Source organism: Bos taurus, chromosome 16 (assembly GCF_002263795.3).
Source record: "Bos taurus isolate L1 Dominette 01449 registration number 42190680 breed Hereford chromosome 16, ARS-UCD2.0, whole genome shotgun sequence".
Taxonomy (NCBI): Eukaryota; Metazoa; Chordata; class Mammalia; order Artiodactyla; family Bovidae; genus Bos; species Bos taurus.
Genome location: NC_037343.1, coordinates 44,922,495 through 44,948,930, shown reverse-complemented (window position 1 = coordinate 44,948,930; position 26,436 = coordinate 44,922,495). Strand labels below are relative to the sequence as shown.

The window sequence follows — 26,436 nt, the reverse complement described above, 5'->3', positions numbered from 1 at the left end:
ATCACCGACACACACAGTGGTACCTGGCATTGTGCTGGTGCTCCCTGGACATTAATGAAATAAATGAATGACTTCTGACCAGTAATCTAAAATGAGAACTGAACGAGTATCCTGGTGAACAGCATGAAGGACTCATCCTGTCTTCAGGCTCACTTGCCATCTCTTCTCTCTGCCAAGCCCCAATACCAAACTCAACAAGCCCAAAGCTGGAGACACAGACCTGGGCCTGAACACTAAGGTGAGATCCAACTGCGGAAACTGTCTTTCTTCTTTCTGACCACCAAACACATTCTGCTTCCTAACACCTCAGTGCTCTGCCATATAGGTGTGGATAATGCACTGGAATTTACCCATATAAACATAACTTTGGAAAAATGTCCTAAAGCAAGTGCTGAAACATAATTGGTTATCACTTGGCAGTATGCAGGGTTATCAGGAGAAGAATAAGCACATAACACTACTGGGGAATACAAAAACCAGGCTGGCACCTCAGTGAACACAGCAATTGGGGGCCACCAAGGCCATTACTACTTCTACCTCAGAGAGACTAGATTTAAGACACAAGTGGGCCAAGAGGAGACAGCTTTCATGAGTTCAGTTCAGTTGCTCAGTTGTGTTCGACTCTTTGTGACCCCATGAACTGCAGCACGCCAGGCCTCCCTGTCCATCACCAACTCCCGGAGTCCACCCAAACCCATGTCTACTGTGTCAGTGATGCCATCCAACCATCTCATCCTCTGTCATCCCCTTCTCCTCCTGCCCTCAATCTTTCCCAGCATCAGGGTCTTTTCCAATGAGTCAGCTCTTCGCATCAGGTGGCCAAAATACTGGAGTTTCAGCTTCAACATCAGTCCTTCCAATGAACACCCATGACTGATCTCCTTTAGGATGGACTGGTTGGATCTCCTTGCAGTCCAAGGGACTCTCAAGAGTCTTCTCCAACACCACAGTTCAAAAGCATCAATTCTTCAGCGCTCAGCTTTCTTTATAGTCCAACTCTCACATCCATATATGACCACTGGAAAAACCATAGCCTTGACTAGACAGACCTTTGTTGACAAAGTGATGTCTCTGCTTTTTAATATGCTGTCTAGGTTGGTCATAACTTTCCTTCCAAGGAGTAAGTGTCTTTTAATTTTATGGCTGCAATCACCACCTACAGTGATTTTGGGAGTCCCCCAAAATAAAGTCAGCCACTGTTTCCACTGTTTCCCCATCTATTTGCCATGAAGTGATGGGACCGGATGCCGTGATCTTAGTTTTCTGAATGCTGAGCTTTAAGCCAACTTTTTCACTCTCCTCTTCCATGAGTTACTTCCTCTCAATGTAGGTTCCCCCTCACTGCAATCTTTTTTTTTTTTTAAACCTCTTGTTTCCTTCCCTAATCCTGAATTCTAGCTACCAGGCTAATAAGGTGTGTTTCACCTGTGAAAATGTAAGGCTCCAATGTCACTGTACACAAAGTGTTCCATGCATACACAATGAAAATTGATTTCAGTTCTGTTGCTAAGAAACTGCAGAAGGAAAGGGTTTTTCCAGCCTCTTCATTTATAAAGTAACCACTTTGTCTATCGGAGAACAAATGCATCTCTCAAGTCCCCTCATGCCTTGCTCTCATTTTTAAAATGAACAGAGAAAGATGATGGAGAGTGGCTGAAAGTACATGCTATCTTCATTTTTTTTTCACGTCCTTGAAAATGAGATGGAAACATGGTTTCAATAACCCACTGCTCTCATATTTATTAATCTTTCAGGCTGAAGATTCTGCCCAACACTGCCCCATTTCAAGCAAAAATGAAAAATGTCCCATAGAAATTACTCTTTGATTTTAAAAGGTTAGCCTGGGCAGTGAGAACTAATTTATGCTATGCTTGTATTCCATGTGGGGTTACTTCCCAGGTCTCTGTCCTATCCTACATTGCCCCAAGGCCCAAACACGTACACGTGCATGAACAAGAAAACACACTCACACACAGCCCAAGAGAACAGCACAATGCACTGCTAGGTTTCTTAAAAACAAAAACAAAAAAACACTAAAATTAGGGCTTGGGATAAGGAACGTGAAAACATACTTGTTAAAGAAAATGAAAAAAAAAAGTTCTTGTTTAAAAAGAGAGAAACAGGCATACTAACTTTGAGCACACCATAAAGAGGAAGCCTAGAAAGCAATAAAGCCACATATGTGAAAGGCAAGGTCACAGCTGAATTTGTAGATTTAACCCAGAGGCAACTTCTACTGATATGAAACAATGAAATAAATTTTTGAAATATCTCTCCCCTTCCAATGCTTGGCTTATTTAATTTACTAAAGGACTCTAAAGTACAGTTCTTTTCACAGCTTGTTACACAGTAGAATCTTTCTGCAAACTGACAAAATTGATTGTCTTACACCAACTTTTCTACACATATAATTGATTTTTAATTTGGTGTCTCATTTCCAAAAGGACTTGACAATAAACTCCACTCTATCCACACTATTGACTTCTTTAAACAAGAGTTTGATTCAAAGTCTGATGGGAGTCAATTACAGAAAAGATAGTTTAGTTTCACTAATATCTGAAACATTAGGCAAATTTTACCCAAATGTACATCTTCCTTTTTTAATAGTAAGGCCTGATTCTTACCATGGACCATAATAAGAATACGTAACATGAGCAACATGTATTTTACTTATACGTACAATGTATGGCAACACACATTATAATTCTTCCTTTTCTTTTTTCTACTCTCATATCTAAGGATTAAGCTGTTCATAAGAAACGGTTACCAATTTAGTTTAAAATGAGAGGAAGGGTAATCAGTAGGGAGAAAAAACTACTTTCATCCAATTTAAAATTTACTGAGTACATATTATGAGTTGCACTAAATACAGCATATCTATATTTCGGGTTCTAAGCAAACCGTAAAAAATTTCAGATTAAGATTTCTTTAGAAAGTGAGGATTTTAATGTTATGATTCAATTTATGTAAGTTTACAATGACATAAAATGATGTAGGTACATGAAACAAAGTACTTTGAAGAGAGTATGAAACAAGGAAAATGTGAGATGGTGATGAGGTTTCAACTTCCCTTTAATGTTTTTATAATAATGGTCTCACAGGAGAGAAAGAGCCACATAAAATTTAAAAAAGAAAAAGAAAATGAATGGATTCATACTGGATGACCTACAGGTTCATCAACATTTCTTGAAAGACTATATAAAATGTTCCACAACTTTGGAAACTGGACCATTCTTTTTATTTTTTTGGACCATTCTTAAAATAAATATAATTCAATTAAGCCTTCTCCTATATTTAATGTTATATACCTTTAAAACCGAACACGAAGATTACGGACATCCTAAAGCTTACATCTGCAAGTAGGTAATCGTGGGCTGTAGGCACCCCACCCTGCCCCCGCAGCTTTCACCTCCACCACCTCCTGCTGCTGGAGGGACTTAACTTCGTTTCTGCTGTGAATTCCATTTTCTACAGCTGCCACACAAACAGTAAATAAAATTCATTGTATTTTTGCCCCACTAAGCAGCTCTGTCTTCTGGCACATCCAGATGCCTGGCTTGAAAATAGTGAACAACGAAAACAATGTTTTATTGAGCAAACATTCCAAAAAGGCCATAACAAAGGCCTCGGAAGGTGCTGCTAAAGAAAGACACTGTGGCAAGGGCTTTGTGTCCTCCATCTGAGTAATCCTTGACCAGTGGCCTGGGTTCATTGGATTACAGATATTCAGAGAATTAGTCTCCCATGTCATGTCAACTTCAAAAGAAAGACTTCCATTTATGTTTATGATAAATGGAGTTTTAAACTGAAAGATGGTTCAGATGTTTTAAAATTTATGAATCTGTAAAATCCATGTACATGACCAATTAAGGTTTATTGTCCCCACGGATTAACGCTTTTTGGATAAAAAATTCCAGAGGTTATCTGTATCTAGGTTGTTCACCTCAATGTATTACATCAAAGTTGATATGAAATATTTAAAGGGAACCATATTTCAAGATGGGGCTTTCTAGGTGGCGCTAGTGGTAAACAATCTGCCTGCCAATTCAGGAGAAGCAAGAGACACTGGTTCCACCCCTGGGTCGGGAAGACCCCCTGGAGTAGGAAATGGCAACCCACTCCAGTATTCTTGCCTGGAGAATTCCATGGACAGAGGAGCCTGGCACGCTATAGTCCACAGGGCTGCAAAGAGTCAGATACGATTGAGGGACTGAACACACACACATATTTCAAGATAAAAGTTACAGTTGAAAGTGAAAGCTTTGGTCACTCAGTCGTGTCCAACTGCTCGCAATCCCATAGACTGTAGCCCACCAGGCTCCTCTGTCCATGGAATTCTCCAGGCAAAATACTGGAGTGGGTTGCTATTCCCTTCTCCAGGGGATCCCACCCAGGAATTCAACTCGGGTCTCCCGCATTGCAGGCAGATTCTTCACCATCTGAGCCACCAGGGAAACCTCCAAAAGTTACAGTTACCCAAGATGAAATGGAAGCACTCTGCAGGGACATCCAAAGCAACACAACCTCTCCCTTATGTAACACCTGGAATTATGCCCAAAGCTATTTCTGCATGAAAGTAATTCCTGAAACACAGCAAAGTGGATGGGAAGCAAAGGGTGAAACGCACAGCTCAGAGAGGCACCCAATCTTACAACCTTGCAAGGCAGGCCAAACTCCACAAGGAAAATGCAGGCCCTGAATTTTGAAAAGAATTCAATTAGCACCCCCAGTATTTCCATAATCAACAGCTGAATGCTAATTAAGAGCACAGCACCAAGCAAGCAATGGAATCCCAGTGCAATAAGCAACAACACAAGGGCGCAAATGCTCCCTTCAGCCTGCATGCATAAACAAACAGAATTAATAACTACCCGAGCATGGAAGGGTGGCTTAATCTGTTTCGATTAGGCGCAGTTCAGCCCTGGGGCTTTTGTGTTATATTTAAATGTGTTCATCATGTTTAATTAAAAACCTAATAATCTAGGGTTGTTGTTTTTTTAAGTTCTGATCTGTACTTTCCTCTTCTTTCTCTCCCTGAGTTCTACTGATTTGGATGGTTTCCTGAAAAGGAACAATATTTTTAGCATGCTGTAAGTGAAACTGGCTAACCAGCAACATCATTCTCCAAGGCAGCAGCCAGTCACTGACATGGGTTCCATCCTAGCCCATGTTAGGGGTTCAATAAGCTTCTTGAATTAAAGCAAAAACACTCCTCTGATCTGACCTGGTTTATTTAGCCTGAAAGACTTCCCCATGAGCTAGCTACCAAGGTGTTTCCAACAGTCTCTCCTCTAAAACAGAGTTCTTTTGTCATTTGGCTTAGAATTTGACAGAAACTGGCACAAACCTGGCTTCAGTTCAATAGAATTTAAAGTATCTCAGCCCTAAGGCAACTTCAATAAGAAATACCATATCTGTAACAACACATCAAGTGTCTAAGGAATTACTGAGAGGAAGTGTGAAATGAAAGGCCTCCTGTTGTTTAATTCTGAGGCCTAAGATCTCAAGAATTAATCGTTATCTGAAAGACCTCAGAAGAAGAGGTCCGGTGATAGTGCTAACCATAATTTGGGAACTTTTCTCAAAAGTAAACTTTTAAGGTTTACTTTTATATGCATCACTGGATTCATATAAAAGTTTTTCTCCTTGGTGCTGATGCATAATTATTAACCATTAAATGCTGGATTGAGGACAGTGTCAATTAGAGTGAAGTTTAAAACCAATCATCTTAAATAGAGTTGTCAATACTCAAGTGCCTCAAAGGCAGAGACATTACTTTCACCATCAGAAAGTCCTCACTCTTCACAAGTCTACAAACTAGAAGGACAACCAACTTAGAAATAAAGACCGTGAGGAACAAAGCTGTCACGATGCAGCACAGAGGCTTCAGGAGCGGCCAATAAAGGATGCAGACCTAGTTCAGCAGCGGAGTGCCTTGATGCTGAACCTTAGGGTCTGGGTTGGCAAGAGAGAGAGAGGAGTCTGTTCCCAGGGCAGAAGACCCACAGGGTCAGGAGGTTCCCACTGTCAGCACAGCCAGGGGTCCCATGGCAGGTGCTCCCTGCCAACCCTCTCACACGGTGCTCCATTCACGTCTGTGCAAAGGAAAGCAAGTGCATCGATGCTGGAGTCGGGTCAGATGCTGGGCAGCTGGTCAAACTGATATACTGGAGCCAATGAAATTCAAACATAACTAGAGCATCCAAGTATACAGAACATTAAGAGGGACAAAAGAGGCAGGTTCATGTATTTATTTGAGTTCAGGCCCATTTACTTTGCTTAAATCTTCTGATTCCTGGGGTGAGAAAATGTGGGAGTTTCAGCAGGAGGGGTGGCAGGTTAAGAGCAGTGCTGGTTTATGTGCCCTACTGCCACATAAAACGATTCAGAGAGGTGATCTGGACAGTTCAGGTGAGGCTTCCCTCAGCCTATCAATTACTCAATCACCCTCCCTCATTCCCTGTTGAGGTTTTAGAAAGTGAACTTAACTTCCTATGAGTAAGGGAACCATTTGATCCCTGGGCTCTGCAAGGGCTGGATGACTGCCAAAACATTTCTTAAAACTTACACTAAAACAAACATGGTAAAAATGAGCCCAGACTGACAAGGATGTATGCGGTTAGAGATGATTATCCCAGGCTGGGAGTGAGTGGCACTCTGGAGTCCTGCTTCACTTTTCAGAATCAAGCTGGGCTTTTCCCCATGTGTCAGGTTCCCGACCCTCCTTCATCCTACCATTTGCTGCATGTCCCCAAGAGGCAGCAGAGAGGACACTGCCCACCCTGCGTCTGATGTAAGCAAATGCTGTTGGGGAAGGAAGCCAGCTCTTTTCAGCAGGAATGTGAAAGGTCCAGAGGGAATGAAAGGTCAATGGAGGAGTGAATGAAGGGGGAGAGAGAAAGGAGCTGGGGAGGCAGGAGTGAAAAGGGAGGGACAATGGCGGGGCGGGGGTGGGCACATGAAGGTGGAAGGAGAGGAGAGACCAGACCAAGTGAGGAGCCTGAGTCTGGGAAGCAGCTGTCAGGGGACATCCGTGCTGACAGGCCCTAGGATGGGCCACTGTCCACGACTGTCCCAGCCTTTTCATCTCCTTATGTCTGTCTTTCACAAAGGCTTTGTGTAGAATTTAACATTTTTACCCATCAGATCTCTTACTTCTTCTCACATAAATAGGTCTACAGTGGGAAACAATATCCATGACTTTTTTTTTTAATTGAAGTATACTTGATTTAAATGTTGTGTTAATTTCTGTACAGCAGTGATTCAGTAATATAAATATAAATTTTTTTTATACTCTCTTCATACTCATTAGGATTTATCACATACCAAATCACTTTCACACCATACTCATTATGGTTTATCACAGGATACTGAATCTAAGTTCTCTGTACAGCACAGGGAACTATATTCAATATATAGGACCTTGTTGTTCATCTTTTTTATACATAGCAGTTTGTGTCTATTAATTCCAAACACCTAATTTATCCCTCTCCCACGCCATGTTCCCCCTTTGGTAACTGTAAGTTTGCTTTCTATATCTATGAATCTGTTTCTGTTTCATAAATAAGTTCACCCATGTCATATTAGACTCCACCTATAAGTGGTATCGTATATTTGTCTTTCTCTGACTTACTTCCCTTAGTATGATAATCTCTAGGCCCATCCATGTTGCTGCAAATGTCATTATTTCATTCTCTCTTAAGGCTGAGTAATGTTTCATCACACACACACACACACACACACACCCCCCACATCTCCTTTACCCACTCATCTTCTACGGGCATTCAGGTTGCTTCTATGTGTTGACTATTGTGAACAGTGGTGCGTGTATCTTTTCAAATTAGAGTTTTCTCTGGCTATATGGCCAGAAATGACTGGATCATATGGCAACTCTATTTTTAGTTTTTTAATATGTGACTTTTCAACACAGTTGAGTTTAACATTTTTACTTTGGCCACTGTCTCAAGGACAAAAGTTTGAGCTGTCTGCATCTCTTTACTAATCGGGTCAAGTTTCACATTCTCTATTTCAAAGCTGAGGCTTCACCAACACTCCTATGAACTGAGGGACCGCTGAGAAGGCTGGTGCTCTCTTATGGAAGCTTCAAGGACCATCTCACTATCTCGACCCCTCCTTGCTGCCTCCTGATTTTTCCCTCACTCCTCTCAACCCCTGCTGCCCTCATCCACAGCACCCCAGGGAAACCTCCCTGGGCACACACCCAGGATCTCACCACTTCTTATCACCACTGCTGCTGTGCCACTCGGTCACCCAGGCCTGGGCTCTCACACAGCCCGAAGCCACTCTTGCTTGAAGCAGCAGCCAGAGAGTCATTGGCAGATGGAGTCCCTGTGCTCAGAAGCCACTCACGCAGAGCAAACAGCAAGACTCTGAACACAGGTCTACCGGCCACCCGACCTGTGCCCCACCTCTCCTGCCGCTCTCCCCTCGGACATGTTCCTGCCTGTTCCTCCAACACGCCAGGTGCGCTTCCACCTTAGGGCCCTCAATATCCAAGGCTTGCCTCCTCACAGAAGCCAGGCCCCCATCTGGTTCACCCCCGCCCCCTGCCCATGGCTTTCCTCAGCACACACTGATTTACAGGTGGTCTCCCCTCTCGATGGGGGGCCCTGTGTTCCCCTTGATAGTGCCTAACATAGCACCTGGCACAGAACAAGCACTTGATAAAAACTGCTGAAAACATGAATGAGTGGGACCAGGAAACACTCTCCCATAGGCTATTCTTAAATACAGGCAAGGAATTCACAATCAATCAATATGTGTATCAGTGCCAGCCCTAATCTTAATCTCGGTCAGCCTCAAGGGCAAATGTCAAGTGGTGATGCTCATACTGAAGACTGTATTTGCAAAAGCACAAGAAATCTCCCTGCTTTGTGTAGCAATTCTTCTCCCCAAAGTCACAAGGTGGAGGAGAGCTTCATTAGAACTCTTTCTGCTGGGATAAAATCCATGAGTTAGAAAACATGTACTTCTGGGTACATTTCTATCTTCCCACTGTCGGACACGACTGAGCGACTTCCCTTTCACTTTTCACTTTCATGCATTGGAGAAGGAAATGGCAACCCACTCCAGTGTTCTTGCCTGGAGAATCCCAGGGATGGCGGAGCCTGGTGGGCTGCTGTCTATGGGGTTGCACAGAGTCGGACACGACTGAAGCGACCTAGCAGCAGCAGCAGTAACAGAATGAATATGAAAGATCTGATATTGATTTAAAGTCTATGTTTCCTGCTCTTGACTACTGTCCTTCTGCAGGTTAGAGACCCTAAGCAGACTTCACAACAAAAACAAGGTGCAGCCTTAATCTAAAGAGAGTATCAGCTGGTTCTAAAATGACTGAATCCTTCCTAACAGAAGGAGGTATCAAAAGCTAGCCTGCACCCAAACAAACCAACCAACCCAAACTAATTTTTTTAAAGAGCAACTATTTCCTCTCTTTCCATGACAGCTGGGGAAATCTTTCCCATTTTCTATGAAACAAATGCTGACTAAACTCAATTCTTTCCATACAATTATGAGGTTCAAAGGCTCTTTATCCTGACTGACAGATGCCACAGGCAGTCTGCAGCCATGACCGGATCCTGGGGACACGGTGAGCAGCACGCCCAGCCGCCCCTCATGCCCCAGAGCAGACCCGAGGCCGATTCCCGCCCGCTCACCACTTCGTCCTCGGTCCAGCTCTTCTCAATCAGCTTGGGCACAGGCTTCTTCACCAGCCGCTGCAGAGCTTTGCCAGCATCATAGCCACTTTCATGGAGCTAAAACAATAATGACAATTTTAGTTTGTTCATTGCACCAAATAACAGAACTGGAAGCAAATCAATAAAGAGGGGATCCTTCATTTACTCTAACAGAAGAGTCATGAGATGGGCACACAAGACTCAAGAGTTACTTCAGCCAGTGTCATAACTGGCTAATATCCAACCACTCCCTGGATCCAGCTGTTCTGGGAGAAGGACACAAGCAGGAGAGAGAACATTCTGGCAATGACAGGAACAAGATGAAGACCAACAGTAACATTTATGGAAAATTTAGCCTAGGCTGTTGCTAAAGCACCTTCCATGCACTCATTATCTTTCTTAATCCTATGAGGAAAGTATTCTCTCAGTTAATCTTATGGAGTAGGAACCCTCATCACCCATTTTATGGATGAGGAGACTGAGGCATGGAAAGGTCGAGTAAAGGTACTCACCCATACTAAGCCAGTAGGCAGTGGAGCCAAGACTCAAACCCAGCCTACATGACCCCTACTCTTGTCCCATTTCCCTCAAAGTGGTCTAAAGACATGACAGATTATGTTCTTTCCCATTAGCACATCTTAAGTCTTTCACCTATAATTTCACTAAAAAAAATCTCAAGTATCTAAATATAAAAACTTTAAATCTAATTATGTAACAGTATACTAACTTCTCAGCACATATAAATGAAGATGCTAGTTTATCTACATGCTCCTTTTAAGACTGGACTTTCTCTCTGGTCAAAACTGTTTTTTTTTGTTTTTTTTTTTTTAAGATTTATTTATTTTTGGCTGTGCTGGGTCTTCATTGCTATGTGCAGACTTTTCTCTAGTTGTGGCAAGCAGGGGCTACTCTTGCAGAAAGTGAAAGTGAAAGTCGCTCAGTCATACCCAACTCTTTGCAACCTCCTGGACTATATACACTCCATGGTATTCTCCAGGCCAGAATATCCTCCCAACCCAGGGATCAAATGCAGGTATGCTGTATTGCAGGTGGATTTTTTACCAGCTGAGCCACAAGGGAAGCCCCTTGTTGTGGAGCACAGGCTCAAGAGTTGTGGCTCACTGGCTTAGCTGCTCTGCAGCATGTGGAATCTTCCTGGACCAGGAATCAAACTCATGTCCCCTGTATTGGCAGGCAGATTCTTAACCACTGGACCACCAGGGAAACACAGAATGTTTTTATACTCCATATCCTTTCTAACCCTGGGCAATGCTTGGCACCCCTGATCCCTCTCCATCTTGCAAAGATACGCCTGCCTTGGCTCCTATGACCATGTCCACCTCTGGTTCCTGAGTCTCCACCTGTGGACAATGAAGAGAAGGAGTAGAGAGAATGATCCTCCTGCTCATATCGACCTTCCCAAACTCTGGCTGTCTCTCCAGATTTCTCACCCGGGAATGCCCTTTCTTTCCAAAGTCTACTCTGATAGGAGCATTTGTTCTGGCTGAGCCCTATACCTCCAGGAACTAACACCATCCATAGCAAAAGGTGATACACAGAGATACTTGTTGAGTTAATAAATAAAGGCCTTCAACTACTTACTGTCCCTCGATAGACTCAACCTAAATCTCCACCTCAGTGTCTTCAGGTTCATTCAATCTGATGTTAGCTGAGTACCTATTATGGTGCAGGCCACACCCCAAACCCTGGGGACACAGCAGTGAACACAACGCCAGCCCGAAGGGGACATGCTGATCTTTCTACAAGTGCTTCAATCCCTTATTTGAAAAATTCACCAACATTTGCAAATCCTCAGTACAAATAAGGTGCGAACTTTACTAGTAAGTCAGTTTGTTTATTTGTTTGGATGGATGAATGGAAGAACAAATAAATAAAAATTTTGGATATAGCAAATCTCTCCTATAACTATTTGACTGCTATTGGAAGTTAAATGTTCATTTTCATTGCTCATTCAGCAAAACAAAAAGTTATTAAAAATCAAAATTTCCCAAGTTAGTCTCACATTTTAGAGGATCCCAACTTACTCCAAGTCCAGACTACCCATAGATGTCCAGACTAGAAATTAATTACTAAGACAACTACCTTAAAAAAACCAAAAACACCTACTTCAATGATTAATGCTGTATCTTTTTTTTGGTGGTGGTTGGGTGTGGATATGGGTGAGTGTACACAAAAAATATGGATGCTAGATATGACCTTATGTATTTTTATGACATTCATTGTTAGAGGATTTAAAAAATAATATACTATAAATATTATACTAAATAAATGAAATACTATACTAAAATATTAGAATTTGCAAATGTTTGAAAACTGTTCAACTGGCCTCCTTTCAGAAGTATATAAAATAAAAATAGTTAGATTTTCATACTTTGCCTAAGATCCAGAACAAGCAGATATTTGCCAAGTTCTATAATATAATTCGGAGAAGGCAATGGCACCCCACTCCAGTACTCTTGCCTGGAAAACCCCATGGACGGAGGAGCCTGGTAGGCTCCAGTCCATGGGGTCGCTAAGAGTCGGACACGACTGAGCGACTTCACTTTCACTTTTCACTTTCATGCACTGGAGAAGGAAATGGCAACCCACTCCAGTATTCTTGCCTGGAGAATCCCAGGGATAGAGGAGCCTAGTGGGCTGCCGTCTATGGGGTCACACAGAGTCAGACATGACTGAAGCGACTTAGCAGCAGTAGCAGTAGCATAATATAATTAGGATCTATAATGAGAGCTTAACAGCAAGGATCAGAACTGAATAAAGGGAAAAACTGCATGGCTATTTAATTTTTTACCAAACCAGTCAATCCTAATGGAAATCAACCCTGAATATTCATTCATTGGAAGGACTGAGGCTGAAGCTCCAATACTCTGGCCACCTGATGTGAAGAGCCAACTCATTGGAAAAGACCCTGATGCTGGGAAAGATTGAAGGCAGGAGGAGAAGGGGGCAGCAGAGGATGAGATAGTTAGACAGCATCAATGGACATGAGTTTGAGCAAACTCCAGGAGACAGTGAAGGAAAAGGAAGCCTGGCATGCTCCGTTTCATGGGGTCACAAAAAGTCAGACATGACCTAGCGACTGAACAACAACATGTTAGTGATACTTTGAAATCAATTCAAGTTGATCAAATCATGAATTCTTAATAAAAAGCTCATGGCAAATTAACAATATTTTATAAGAGGTAATTACTGTAAATGGGGTAATTATACAGAAAGTGATGAAAAACTATGGACTTTGGAGCCAGATTATCTGGAGTGGAATTCTAGCTCTACCACTTACTAGGTGTGTGGCCATGGACAAGTTACTTATCCTCTTTGGGCTTCAATTTTATCATTTTTAAAAAATGCATATAATAATAGCATCTGCCTTTCAGGGCTATTGTGAGGATAACATTAGAAACTACATGTAAAATTGCTTATAAGTACCTGGCACATAGTATGCTAAATGAGTGTTAGCTATTTATTTTTAGAAGGAAGGAGAAAAAAATGAAGGAAGTAGTCTCTGTCCAATTTTCATTCATTTTCTAGATTAGAGAGTAGCCTTTCCAGAGACAGAAAAACAATTGTTAAACTATAAACAAAACCACTTATGTTTCACATAATTATTCATGTTAATAATTAATGAAATTTGATTAAAACTCTGGTACAGTACACAGAAAAAAAATTAAATCTTACATGGCTGATAACAGGAAATTACTCATAAGAACACAGGGCCCATTCCAAAAGTGAACAAGTGAATGAAGTTAAGTCATTAATCCCTATGACATTCCTGCCTTTTGGTGAACCAAGAGCTTTAAATGAGCTGGAAGAAATGTTCTGAGGGACCTGCTGCACTCAGGGTTGTTTGGTTTTTCAAGGAGGGTGCTCCTGCTTGCACGGAGTCCCCAGTCAAGTTTCTCATGAGGTGCTTTAGTAGAGTTTTCCCTCAAACACATCCTCGCATCTGTGATTCCTTTGTTCAGATCACACTTTCCCCTGACAAAGCTGTTGTGATATATCTGGTAAGCTGAATAACAGGTAATTGCTTCTGCTCATGGGATCCACTGTCAGCCTGTCTTCTAAAAATAGTCCTATTCCTGACCTTTCCACTCCATGGACCCAACAAGTATCCAGAGTGTCCACCTCCTCCATCTCTGCCAAAAACACGCCTGAAAAGTAAAAGTGTGGCACTATTTAACAACAGTGACAAATACTGACTGAACGCATGGAGTCGGGAGTGACTGTGCTGTCATCAAGAATTCATGAAGGCCAGTACAAGGTTCTGTTCTGGCATGCCCTCTTCCCAGAGAACCCAAAGGGACCTTTCTCAACAAGCCCCTTCTTAACGTTGCAAACAGTTATTCCCACTTTATAGCAATTGAGTCTGAGGAAGTTCTGAGAGCATTACATTTTTAAAGAAACACTTCAGTTATATTTACTAAAGATGGACTTTTTAACATATTAACAGTTGTTTCAGCCCACATTGTTTCTTTGAATATCTATCAAGCACTTTGGGAAAATTACTGGAAGTTCAGGACATCCTTCACTCCTTCTGCAAACATGTACTGAGTGCTAAACGGTGCCAGATGCTCTCCTGGGTGAGGGGGACAGACAGAGCCAGGAGAAGCACAGGAAATGGGTGTCGGAAACGCTGGGCTGAGAAGCAGATTAAAGAACTGTTCTCATGTGACACGTTCACCTAAAGTCACACCTATACCCTAGGGTCCTAAAAGGCTGGGTTGCTGGGTTCCACTTTCTTTGCTTAATATACTGTATCAGGCACAAAAAAGCACTTCTTAAAAAGGGTTTGTTTTCTGAAGGATTATGAAGATTTGTTTTTCTTCAGACTGGAGCCAAAATAATGTTTGAGCTAGAGCTTAACTAGTTGTTTCAACTGTATTCCTCATGTAAATTAAGAGTTTGTAAGTTTACCAAAATACTGGCTATCTCAAATCTTTAAAGATTGTCTTTGAAAATATTCCCAATACTGTGTCAAGCTCTGAAGAACTGGAACAATCTCAACCTGTGAAAAATGGGTTCCAAATTTGAAAAACCTGATCATGACCACACAGGTACATCAGTATGGGAAATTCAGTGCCCAATTATAGCTAAGGTAAAAGGTTCTTCACTGTGAATAAGATTTTCTCCCATTACCCTAGAGAAGACTGCTCAAAGAAACCACAGTGAAGACACTCAAACAGCTTCACTCTATAGTCTCAGAAGAGCAATGAAAGCAAGGTAAGGAGACCTTTCTGTCCATTTGCAGCCAAGACATACTGGGAAAATCTGGGATTAAAGCAATTTTAATGTACAGAGAAATGTACCATCTTGGAGCTACTGGGTCAACATCAGTGCAAAAAGTAGGCACCAAGACAGAGCATTCTTATCCAGTCAGCTTCTAATCTTCACAAGCTTCCACAGAGAGAAGAACCTAGATTTGACGCTGTCACCCTGACCCGCCAGGCAGTAGAGCAGGAAGCCATTCCACAAAAACCACTGTTTTCAAATTCATCATCACAGGCTGTGCATGTGCACACGTCTGTATGCGTATGTGTGTGTGTTTTAATCCGATGATCAGGGAAGCATGCACTTGTAAATCTGCCGCTTCCACATCACTGAACTGCAGGTCTGCACTTAGGCACAAGTAGCAATAAAAGTCATCTTCCCCTAAACCACAGGTCAGTATCTGGGAGATTTGATAACAAAATGGTGATTTTTCACCAATGCACTAGCCTCTAAGTCACCCATCGTGGAATTCTCTTTGCTTTGCTGCTTCCCAGCAGTCTGTCAGCTGGTTCCCAGAATTTGCTCCACAGATTGCTCAGCTTGAGCTCTTCCCTTCAATTCTGGTTTGTTCACTGTCAGAGTCCAGGTGGCTCTTCCCCGACCAGCTGTCCACTCTCCTTGGCCATGCCTTCTGCTGCCCTGAGACCCAAGGGACACCCCAGCCCCACAGGGAGGCTGCTGTCATCACATTCTCTGTTGTCCTTCCATTCATTCAACAAGAGCTCCTGAGCAACTCTAAATGTCACATAAAGTGCCACCAAAGATGGCTAAGATGGCCCAAGCACAGTAGCAGAGTGGACCGGGGGTGTGAAAGCGCTAAAAACAATAGCAGCTTCCAGTAGCAAACCCCTAGTTTGGTTCTGCTTAACAAATTGAATGGCAACACCAAATGACACAACACCAGGGACACGGTGCCCTCTGTAATTGGACACAGCTGGCTGATGCATGAAATGCTCTGAACAACTCAAAAGATTCCAGGTGCTCAGCAGCCCGCCTGCACAACCGCTCCCACAGTCAAGGCCTCTGCAGCCTCATGAGTGTGAGCACGGCATCAAGTCTGAGCAGGGAGACAGATGCCTTAAAGCTTCATCACAAACCGGCTGAGTTGAGGTTCTCATCTGTGTCAAGTGGGACTAACAACATCAGCCCCTCGCTGTGTCAAAGGACCGTGAAAAGCAATAAATGAGACACCATGTGACAAGACACCCCAAAAGGCCAAATGGCTACAAACTGTCCAGCGGTACCATCATGGGGAGTAATAGTTCAGGGGCACGGCTATTATGCAAGCTTCTTAAACACTTGCAGGTTCAAGGTGCACACGGTGCTGGGGACTACCCAGCCTCGAGTGTCCTGTGACAGCCCCTGACCTCTCCGTGATTAGTAGGAAGGAAGGGTCAGGCCACAAGAAGAAAAACACATTTCTGCGTAATTGCCCAAGTTAAACCTGCTCCTCTCACTCAGCCTGACAAACCATTCCCTGCTTATTACTTTCTATAATTTAATATATATAAGTGCTTTACTGGCAAGCTTCTCGAAAGAATAAATAATACTTAATGACTGCCTACTGTTTAATTAACTCATGATTGAACTTCTCATGGATCGCTATAAACACTAAATTATATCCTTCCTCAAAGCTGCCATGGACAGAATTCTTGTTTCAAGCTTTAACTCTCCTGCCTAAACAATTCCGAAATTTCAGCAAATCTGTACATTGGACAGGGAGGTGAGAGAATCAACCTTAATGCCTGGTTATAAACTGTGTTATTTTATAGAGCAAGGATGAGGTCTTAATTTAAATAAGACTGAAAATGTGCACATGTCCGAACATCTCATTTATATTACAGCAATCATTAAACATCGCTGGATCTGGGGCAATCTGATTAGCATAAACTCTGCGTATTACCACAAGGTTTCGAGTTTCTACTACAGCTTCTCATCTGAGCTGCCATTTTCTGTCTGCGTGATGCTGCAAATAAATTCTCCCCTTGGCACGGCTCAGCTGTCAGGCACCTCTGTTCTATAATGAACCCATGAATTACATCTCCTGCTCTGTCATCTCTGGTCTCACACATCAAAATATTGTTCTTCAACTGTAATTTATAACTTAATTTAAATGTCCCTTTTACTGTGACCTTTTTAGATCAAATGGCATTGCAGCTGGCAGCTACTGCTATGCCAAAGTATTCTTCTGCAATTACAGCCATTATAATAACTGCAGAAAAAGCCTATCTGAGGTTAGATTGCATTCATGCTAAATATTAAATAATTGCAGTCCATTAGGGATAATATTAGATTTCAAAGTCTTTTGCTCTGCAAAATACACTGTTTATTTATAAGAAATTGCCAAAATAACTTAGAAAGGGGGAAAAAAGTGGAATTTGGAAACGATCTTAAAATTACTCATGTAGTTTTAATCATTTGAATTATTCCTCACTGACATGAGAAAGCTGTCTGAAATCTGACAAGTGAAAACGTCCTCTCATAATATATAATTCACAAATGCCTATATATTTTCATTCATTCCTCTATCACCAATGACCTTGTTCAGTTCAGTTCAGTCCAGTCACTCAGTCATGTCCAACTCTTTGTGACCCCATGGACTGCAGCACTCCAGGCTTCCCTGTCCATCACCAACTCCTGGAGCTTGCTCAAACTCATGTCCATTGAATTGGTGATGACATCCAACCATCTCACACTCTGTCATCCCCTTCTCCCGCCTTCAATCTTTCCCAGCATCAGGGTCTTTTCTAATGAGTCAGTTCTTTGGATCAGGTAGCCAAAGTATTGGAGCTTCAGTATTAATCCTTCCAATGAACATTCAGGATTGATTTCCTTTAGGATTGACTGGTTTGATCTCCTTGCAGTCCAAGGGACTCTCAAGAGTCTTCTCCGTCAACACAGTTCAAAAGCATCAATTCTTTGGTGCTCAGCTTTCTTTATGGTACAACTCTCACATCCATACATGACTACTGGAAAAACCATAGCTTTGACTAGACAAATCTTTGTTGGCAAAACAATGTCTCTGCTTTTTAATATGGTGTCTAGATTGGTCATAATTTTACTTCCTAGGAGCAAGCATCTTTTAATTTCATGGCTGCAGTCATCATCCACAGTGATTTTGGAGACCAAGAAAATAAAGCCCAGTGACCTAGTACAAAGCTCAAAACATGATACACACATACATTCAAAAACTACAGTTAAGATTGAAAGCACAATGCTTATTTTTGTTTGGCCACTATCACTCCTAATAATGCTACTTAAGCACTGGAGAGGATAAATTTCTCTAAATACTCTTATGGGCACACATTTGAGAGATAAAGGTAAAGACACAGAATTTAACTGCTGAGAGTAAGGGCTGAAGGAAAGATTCAGTTAATTTTCAGAAAGAAATACATATTCGCTGGAATAACTTTTCCCCTCTAACACATTCTGAATAAGTACAATGTTCTAGAAATTATGGCTGAGGTCACAAAGGAGAAGAGAGAGGGGGAGACCAACATTTCTTGAGTGTTGTCTGTGCTAGAACTTGTACATCTGTGTGTGGGTTCAGTTGCTCATTTGTGCTCAACTCTTTGAGACCCCATGGACTGTAGCCTGCCAGGCTCCTCTGTCCAGGCAAGAATACTGGAGTGGGTTGCCATTCCCTTCTCCAGAGGTGCTAAGAACTTACTCAGTATATAACTTCATCATTTCACACCACTCTTTTGAGGCAAGAGTGCTACATATGAGGAAACAAAACCAAGAGGTTCAGCCTCGTGCTTGGGGCCACCTCCCTACAAAGCAGCAGAGCAAGGATTCCACATTAGCCCAGTGTCCAGGACTCCTAAGACTCAGTCCCTGCCCCCGACCCCTCTACTGGAGCATGTCAGGATCGGCGATCTGCTGGGAACAGTGAGCTCAGGGACTCCTCCAGCTGCAGGGATGGGGCAAGCACAAGGTCTTTTCTTACACTGGGGTGGCTAGTCAGGAGTAGCTCAGAGTAGACAAAACACACATATAAACAAAATAATGAAATAAATGTATAATAAAAACAGAAGAGTGTCAGTGACTAGGGTGCTATTTGTTCTGTTGAAAGAGCAAGATGATTCCACAAAGCAGATTTTAAAGATCAACAGTATACACAATATGATTAACCTTGCCTATACTTAGGGCTTCCCTGGTGGCTCAGCAGTAAAGAATTCGCCGGCCATGCAGAAGCCATGGGTTCAATCCCTGGGTTGGGAAGATCCCCTGGAGGAGGAAATGGCAACCCACTCCAATATTCTTGCCAGGAAAATCCCATGGACAGAGGAGCCTGGCAGGCTACAGTCCATGGGGTCACAAAGAGTTGGATACCACTGAGGGACTGAGCATGCCTATACTTAATAAAGAGCAACAGTCAAATTAAAAACAATATTCTAGGAGGAGGTAATAAAAGGCAGTTATTATGTCTAGGCAATAATTCACTTATAACAATTTCCCATGGCTAGTACAACACTGTATCATTTCTCATTCACAGCTCTCACATATGTACCTAGAAAACAGGTCACAATCTGTGACTACAGTGCTACAGTGCTTTTGAAGCTATTCTAAACCCACAGAACAGGGATCTCAACCACAAGGTGATTAGAAAGCAAACACCAAATGCTGGCACATCAGCTGAGGTCAGTAAACTATTTTTAAAATATAGAACAAACCAAGTCTTAGCCATTTCTGACTATTTGTCTGTTTTTAGCATCTAATCTGACATTGTCTTTACAAACATAAACACCTGGACAGGAGAACCTGAGAAGACGCTGGCACCAAAGATGCAGGTTTGGGGGTTCTGCAGAGGTGAGATCTAAATGAGAGAAAGCTCCCAGCTCTGGCTTAGATTCAAACACTTGTCCTGCCACTAGCTGTGTGATAAGAAACAAATTATTTTTCTAAACCTCAGTTTTCTTAGCTGTAGAAAGGAAGAACATAGAATCTTCCTTTCTATGGAAAGGAAGAACATAGAATTCATGCCTGTTTAGGATGAAATAAGATATGTGGTCATCACTGAGCCTGATTCCAGAAGGAGGAAATGTTCCATTAAGGAAAGCTGACTGAGAAGGGATGGGACACGACGAGTGTCACGGGAAATTGCCCTGGTGCTAGGAGAGTGAGTATGCCTTAGAGCACCATAGAGGTGAGCTTATCCTACAGTACAGAGAAGACAGGATGGAAGATGGGGATGAAAAGGGAAACAACGGAGAACCTGATGGCCTGGGGGGCTCTCAGGAGTGAGGTGCCAGGCTGTCCTGGGGGGAATTAGCAGCCTGGGCAGAGGGGCCTGGAGGACCCTGCTCTGAGCAGCAATGTGGCCCCTGGACTCTTCCTCTGTAACAAAGGGGCTGAACTGGGTCATTTTTCGGAACCCTTCAGTTTTTAATCTTCTTTCTCTTTATAGATTTTGTTTTTAATTTTCATTTGTTTTTGGCTAGGCTGGGTCTTTGTTGCTGCATGCAGACTTTCTCTAGTTGCAGCACTCAGGTTTCTTATTGCAGTGGTTTCTCTTGTGGAGCATGGGCTCTTAGCGTGTGGGCTTACGTAATTGCGGCACACAGGCTTAGCTGCCCTGCGGCATGTGGGATCTTCCCCAACCAGAGATCGAACTTGTGTCCCCTGCACCGGCAGGCGAATTCTTTACCACTGGACCATCAGGGAAGTTCCACAGATGTTTTTGAAAGGTAAAATTCTAAAGGATATTCTATTGAAAAATGAATAAATGGAAATATTAATACACTCATTTAGAAAAAGTAAACAAACAACATAGCCACTGAACTACGCCAACTGCCTGGGCCAAACACTGACCAGCTATTGCAGATTTTTCACTTACACCTTAGGGATTTAAGGTTAACGTCTTAACTTTCAGGTCTCTGCAAAAGCTGGACTAGTCCACGCCACGGGTCTTTAAATGAAGTTATGCATAATTATCTACAGAGCTCACAGTATATAACCTCGCTTCCCAGAAACAAAACCTTTCTTCCTGCTTTCTGTGTGAGTTCCAGCCCAGGACATAAAGGATGCTGGGCTGTGGTGGATCAAAGCCACCAGTCCAGTGCATGGAAAGGGAGGCCAGCTCCTCAGAACTCAGCACACAAATCCACTGATGAGAAGACCCACCTTAATGATAAAGAATGAGGAGTGTAACTCCAGCCACAGAGAGAAAAACTCCTGGCAGAGTCAGGAATCGTCATTATTTGTCAGCTTAGAAAGACCTATCTCATATCGTAGGCAGAAACTGCTCAGGGCCACAGTGGCAATTTTTTCACTTACTCCTAGAATCTTCACAGCCTTGAAAACAGAAAAATGGCAAGGGAAGCTCTAACCTAGAGGGTGATAGAAAAACATAGCTCTATTCCCTTATGCAGACATTAGGGAACCCATTCCTAAATGCTCAAGTGAACTAGGAAGTGCACATGAAAGTTAGCCACAGGTCAATTATAACCAGATTCCTACAAACAATTAAATTTCTTTAAAATAAATAAACAAAAACAACCTCAAGATCAACGGCATCAGTATTAAGAGAAACCATTTACAAAAATTGCTTGAATTCCTATTCAGAAGAATTTAAGTGCAGAAATGACTGCTTCCCCTCCTCAGGGCTCAGTAACCTTAACCTTAATGATTTTTGATGAGTAATTTTTAGGCTGTGTAAACAATAGTGCATTATTCTTTCTGGCTGCAATGATAAAGTAATGGAACAAAGAAAATCAAAGAGGCACACAGCAAAGCATGCAAGACTACAGAGGTGGGAAGGCTTCTGAGTGACTGCTCTTTTATCTAGAAACCTCAGCCAAGAACAAAGTGAGTGACTAAGAAATAAGCAACGAGGCTTTGGGCAACCCCAGTAGTGCCTCCAGCTACAGCCCTGCAGAACCAAGAAGCCTCGCCCTGAGCCTGAGAGGCTTAGCCTCCTCACCATTCTGGATTTCTCAGTCTAACAACAGGTCTGAAAGAACAAAAGAAAAAGACTGTACGATTTCAAAACACAGCAGCAGCAGAAGAGAGCCTGACTGTGGAAGACTACCAAACTTGGCAAATACGACACAAACCAAAGACCTCAAACTCGAAAACAGTCCCAAAAAATTCTGTGTGATGGCCGCCAGCATGGTAACTCAGAGGCATCAGTGAAGTCAGACTGGAGAACACATGAAAACGAGTATCTCATTAGTGACATGGTTGGGGGAAGGAGAGGAAGGGGAGAAAAATTTAGAGCCATCCTTCCCCCAAATCCTTGAAGAACCAGTATTCCAAAGTACTGGAGTAGGCTGGAACACTTCTGGCTTCCCAAGTGGCACAGTGGTAAAGAACCCACCTAACAGTGCAGGAGACCAAGACCAAGGTTTGATCCCTGGGTCAGGAAGATCTCCTGCAGAAAGGAATGGCAATTCATTCCAGTATTCTTGCCTGGGAAATCCCATGGAAAGAGGAGCCTGGCAGAGCTACAATCCAGGGAGCCAAAAAAGTCGAACATGACTGAGCACGTGTGAGTGTACACACACACACACACACAAGCTGGAATACACACCCAATCCATTCTATGGTCAAGGAGGAAGCTAACCAAAGGCGGGGCGGCAAGACAGGCAGGGTGGGCAGGCGGTGTAGTGATATAAGAAGCTCTGCGAGTGACTGGCTATGGGAAAATGTCTGTCTCCTAGAGAAGAGAACTGGCCAGGGCAGAGCTGAAGGACAGGAAATGGAAGAGACAGCAGAGACTTTAGAAAGCAACAGCTTCAAAGGTAGCCAGGGCTGACCCCAGGCCACTGGAGACCAGATCTACCAGCAGCACAAGACCTTGCCCCCAGCAGCCCCTGAGGGGCAGGCTGGGACCATCTAGGGTAGAGCCAAGGAAGAAATACTCAGCAACCTGACAGGTCAGAATAAGTCAGTTAACATGGTTAACCATAGATGATAATCTATGGTTATCTATAGATTCTATAGATAATCTATGATAATCTATAACCATAGATGATAATTCTCTCATCTAAATAAATATATTCTTTGTACAAAGAAAGCCAAATACATGGTATGTTATGCCAATATAAATATGACAGTATTTTATAAATCAAATATCCTAGGATTTTACAGAAATATCACAGTCACTACTATAATATTTTTACATTCTCAAGATGATAACGTTCACACTTAAATCTAAGTAAATTATAACTGATAGAAAGGGGAAGGAAATAAATTATTACAGAAAATTAAAAATAAGTACTACAATTTATTTTAGTAACACTGTATACAATAGTAAAACCCAGCTGTTGGGGGCTGAAAAACAACCACCAGAAGACCTCCACATCAAACCCTGGCAACATGCAACTGCAACCCTATTTGAGAAAAAGGTCTTTACAGACAAGACTGTGATGAAGTTAAGGATTTTAAGATGAGAAGACAATTCTAGATTATTCAGGTGGGCCCAATATTCAATGACCAGCATCCTTACAAAAAGAGGGGCCGTGGAAAAACATGGGACAGAGAAGACCTAGATACACAGAGAAGATGGCAAAGTGAACGCAAGAGAAAGAGTGACCACCGGCCCCACAGAGCTCGAAGCCACTCGTTGCTGGAGGAGGCACAGAATGATTCTCCCTGAGGAGCTGGAGGGAAGCATGGCCTAACTGATACCCTGATTTTGAACTTCTGGGCTCCAGAACTGTGAGAAATCTGTTGCTTTAAGTTCCAAAGTTTACGGTACTCAATTTGCCAGAGCAGCCACAAGAAACAACTACACTGACCTTCAGACTTTGGGGTAAAAAAATTAATCTAGGAGAGCTGAGGGAAAAAAAAAAGTTATTCTGAAATATATTTCAAACTAGTATTAAGAAACACACATACTAGTACAAACACTATAAATCTTAACATTCTACATTTCAGAAGTTATATTAATATATGAGCCCTTTTAAAACTCTTGGGCCTACTTTGTTCTAAGATTAAACGCTTACTTAGATTTCAACACTCATCAAATGCTCTCCCATAAGGGCTTTGCAAAGAGCAAGGACTCCATCACATTTATTGCTGAATAAATAAATGAGTGAATGATTGTATTAAAGCCTCTTCTTCAATGTAAAAGGACTAAGGGCTTTTATCTTGACTTGCTAAATACTTACCATATTGATATTAATGCTTCATACAGGTTCACAGGTGCTAAAATTCCAACTGATTGATGTTATAGTAGACATTTTTCAAACCACCACAGAAGCCTCAAAACATTTTATCAGTATTTAGCACAGAAAAAAAATCTTATGAGACAGAAATTTTTTTAAATTAGCAAAGGAACTTTCTAACTTTGGCCAAACCAAAGTAAAAGCTTTTGTTTGCTGAGACCCTGGGAGGACAGAGGGATACATGCAGTCAGGTGGCAGCAGGAAGGGTTTTCAATTGGCTGAACAGCGAGTCTCCCAAAGTGCAGATTCTCAAGACGACTGCCACGAGGCGCTGGGCTCGAGTCGGTCTATCCTCATAGTCCGACACATAAAGTTTAAAACGTGCATACGGCAGTGTGCTTAATAAACTGCAGGTGTTAACTTCTCTCACAGAATTGTTACAAAGATCAAATGAAATCATTCATAAGAAGCACTTAAATTTTCACCTAACATATAAGCACTTAACCAACAAGTACATTTTAATTTTATTACAGGTTATTAATATTGTTGTTATTAATGACATCAGGCAGCTGACCAATAGCTGATACCTAGTAAAATGAGAGTAACAGTGATAAACTTAAGGTTCGATGTCTGGTTGAAAATTCAGTCAAAAAGCTGAGAGGGGGAGAGAATGGCTTAGCAAAGGCATTTGCCCGCAGAAAAATGAAATAAGACAAAGACAAAACACAAGGGAAAAAAAAAAGCACATGATGCGTACACTTTCATAAAAGCTTACTGCACCAAGGCAAGCTTTCAGGGTAACTGAGGACAACGTCTTGTCACCACATGCTGATCCAATCTGGCAAGTACTGCTTTAGTGTACATGCCACACTTTAAAAGACATACAGACAGAGCTGACCACAGGAGAAATAAAATGGTTATGAACAAAAATGGTTATACACATACACGCATATAACACTACACCATGGACAGAGGATGAGATGGTTAACTAATATCACAACTCAATGAACACGAATTCAAGCAAACTCCAGGAGACAGTGAAGTACAGGGAAGCCGGGCATGCTGTAGTCCATGGGTCACAGAGTCAGACACAATATAGTGAATGAACAACAAATGCTGATAATCAGTTGAAAAGGTCTTGATTATATGAGAAAACGTCAATTACATGGTCTTTTTCTGCATCTTTATTTCTACTATCATTAACAATATGAGTAAGATTCCAATATCCTGCTATGACATAAATAAAACACTAGCGAAGGTGCTTGTCAAAACTGATTTACATAAGGTGTTCTTAAAACTTATTGGAAATAATCAGATGAAATTATTGGATTTCCATAAAAAGAAAGCATGTAGCATATAAACTAATACTCTTCTCATCCAAAATCCTGACAGAACAAAACTACCACCCTCCAACCAAGTAATGGTGACTAATCCGAATGGAGAATAATAAAAAGAGGAGAATTTAAGTAAAGGATGTGAATGTGGAATCAATTTAGGAGAATCCTGATCATATAATTTGTGTGCTTAGTCACTCAGTCATGTCTTTTGGACTCTCTGCAACCTCATGGACTGTAGCCTACCAGGCCCCTCTGTCCATGGGAATTCTCCAAGAAAGGATACTGGAGTGGGTGGCCATTCTCTTTCCCAGGAGATCTTCCCAACTCAGGGATAGAACACAGGTCTCCCGCACTGCAGGCGGATTCTTGACTGTCTGAGCCTCCAGACAAATGATAATAAAAGGGCCTTTTGGCAGTGCATTATTTGGGAGCTGGGTAATACTCAACATCCATTTAAGTCTGGAGCACTGCAAAGCTAATTCAGGGCCAAGTGCTTCAGTGAAGTCCATTTATAAAGAACAAACAGAAAATCTCTGAGAGAAGTTTTACAGACTTAAACCTTTTAAAATGAATGAGAGGAACATGAAAATGATTCTGAATGTAGGCTTACTCTGCTGTGCCAACTTTACAACATCAAGCTCTGGGTGATGTGATTTGGACCTGAACCTGATTTACTTATTCCATGATTCAACAAATATTTAGTGTCTATCTCCACCATGTACCAGGCATTGGGTTATATAGCTCAGAAAACAAAAATGATTAATACTCAATGGTTAACAAATAGTGGTATTTATAGATCAGAGATAAAAACTAACTATTAAGTGATTGGAAGCCTTTAATCCTCTGTTGAAGGAGATGTGGGTGTGCATAAATAAGTAAACAAACACATACATACTCTCGTGAATATGTAAAAAGCTTAATCCAAATGTCTAACAGCCATCCATATTTCAGGGAATAAAACTGTCCAGGCAAAGGTGAAATCTTTGCTGCATGATTATAAAT

General features: G+C 42.0%; 1 protein-coding gene across 8 annotated transcripts in view; it reads right to left on the bottom strand.

The window, feature by feature from the left end:
- The window catches only part of RERE (arginine-glutamic acid dipeptide repeats), a 415,037-nt gene that overhangs the window by 82,021 nt on the left and 306,580 nt on the right, over positions 1 to 26,436 (bottom strand). For 7 of the 8 annotated variants that reach the window (XM_059875727.1, XM_059875728.1, XM_002694049.6 and 4 more), the window contains one exon: positions 9,678 to 9,776. The exons of the other annotated variant lie outside the window; for it this stretch is intronic. In XM_059875727.1, coding sequence (XP_059731710.1) covers positions 9,678 to 9,776 — 99 coding nt within the window. The remainder of the gene's footprint in view (positions 1 to 9,677; positions 9,777 to 26,436) is intronic. 8 annotated transcript variants of the gene reach the window in all.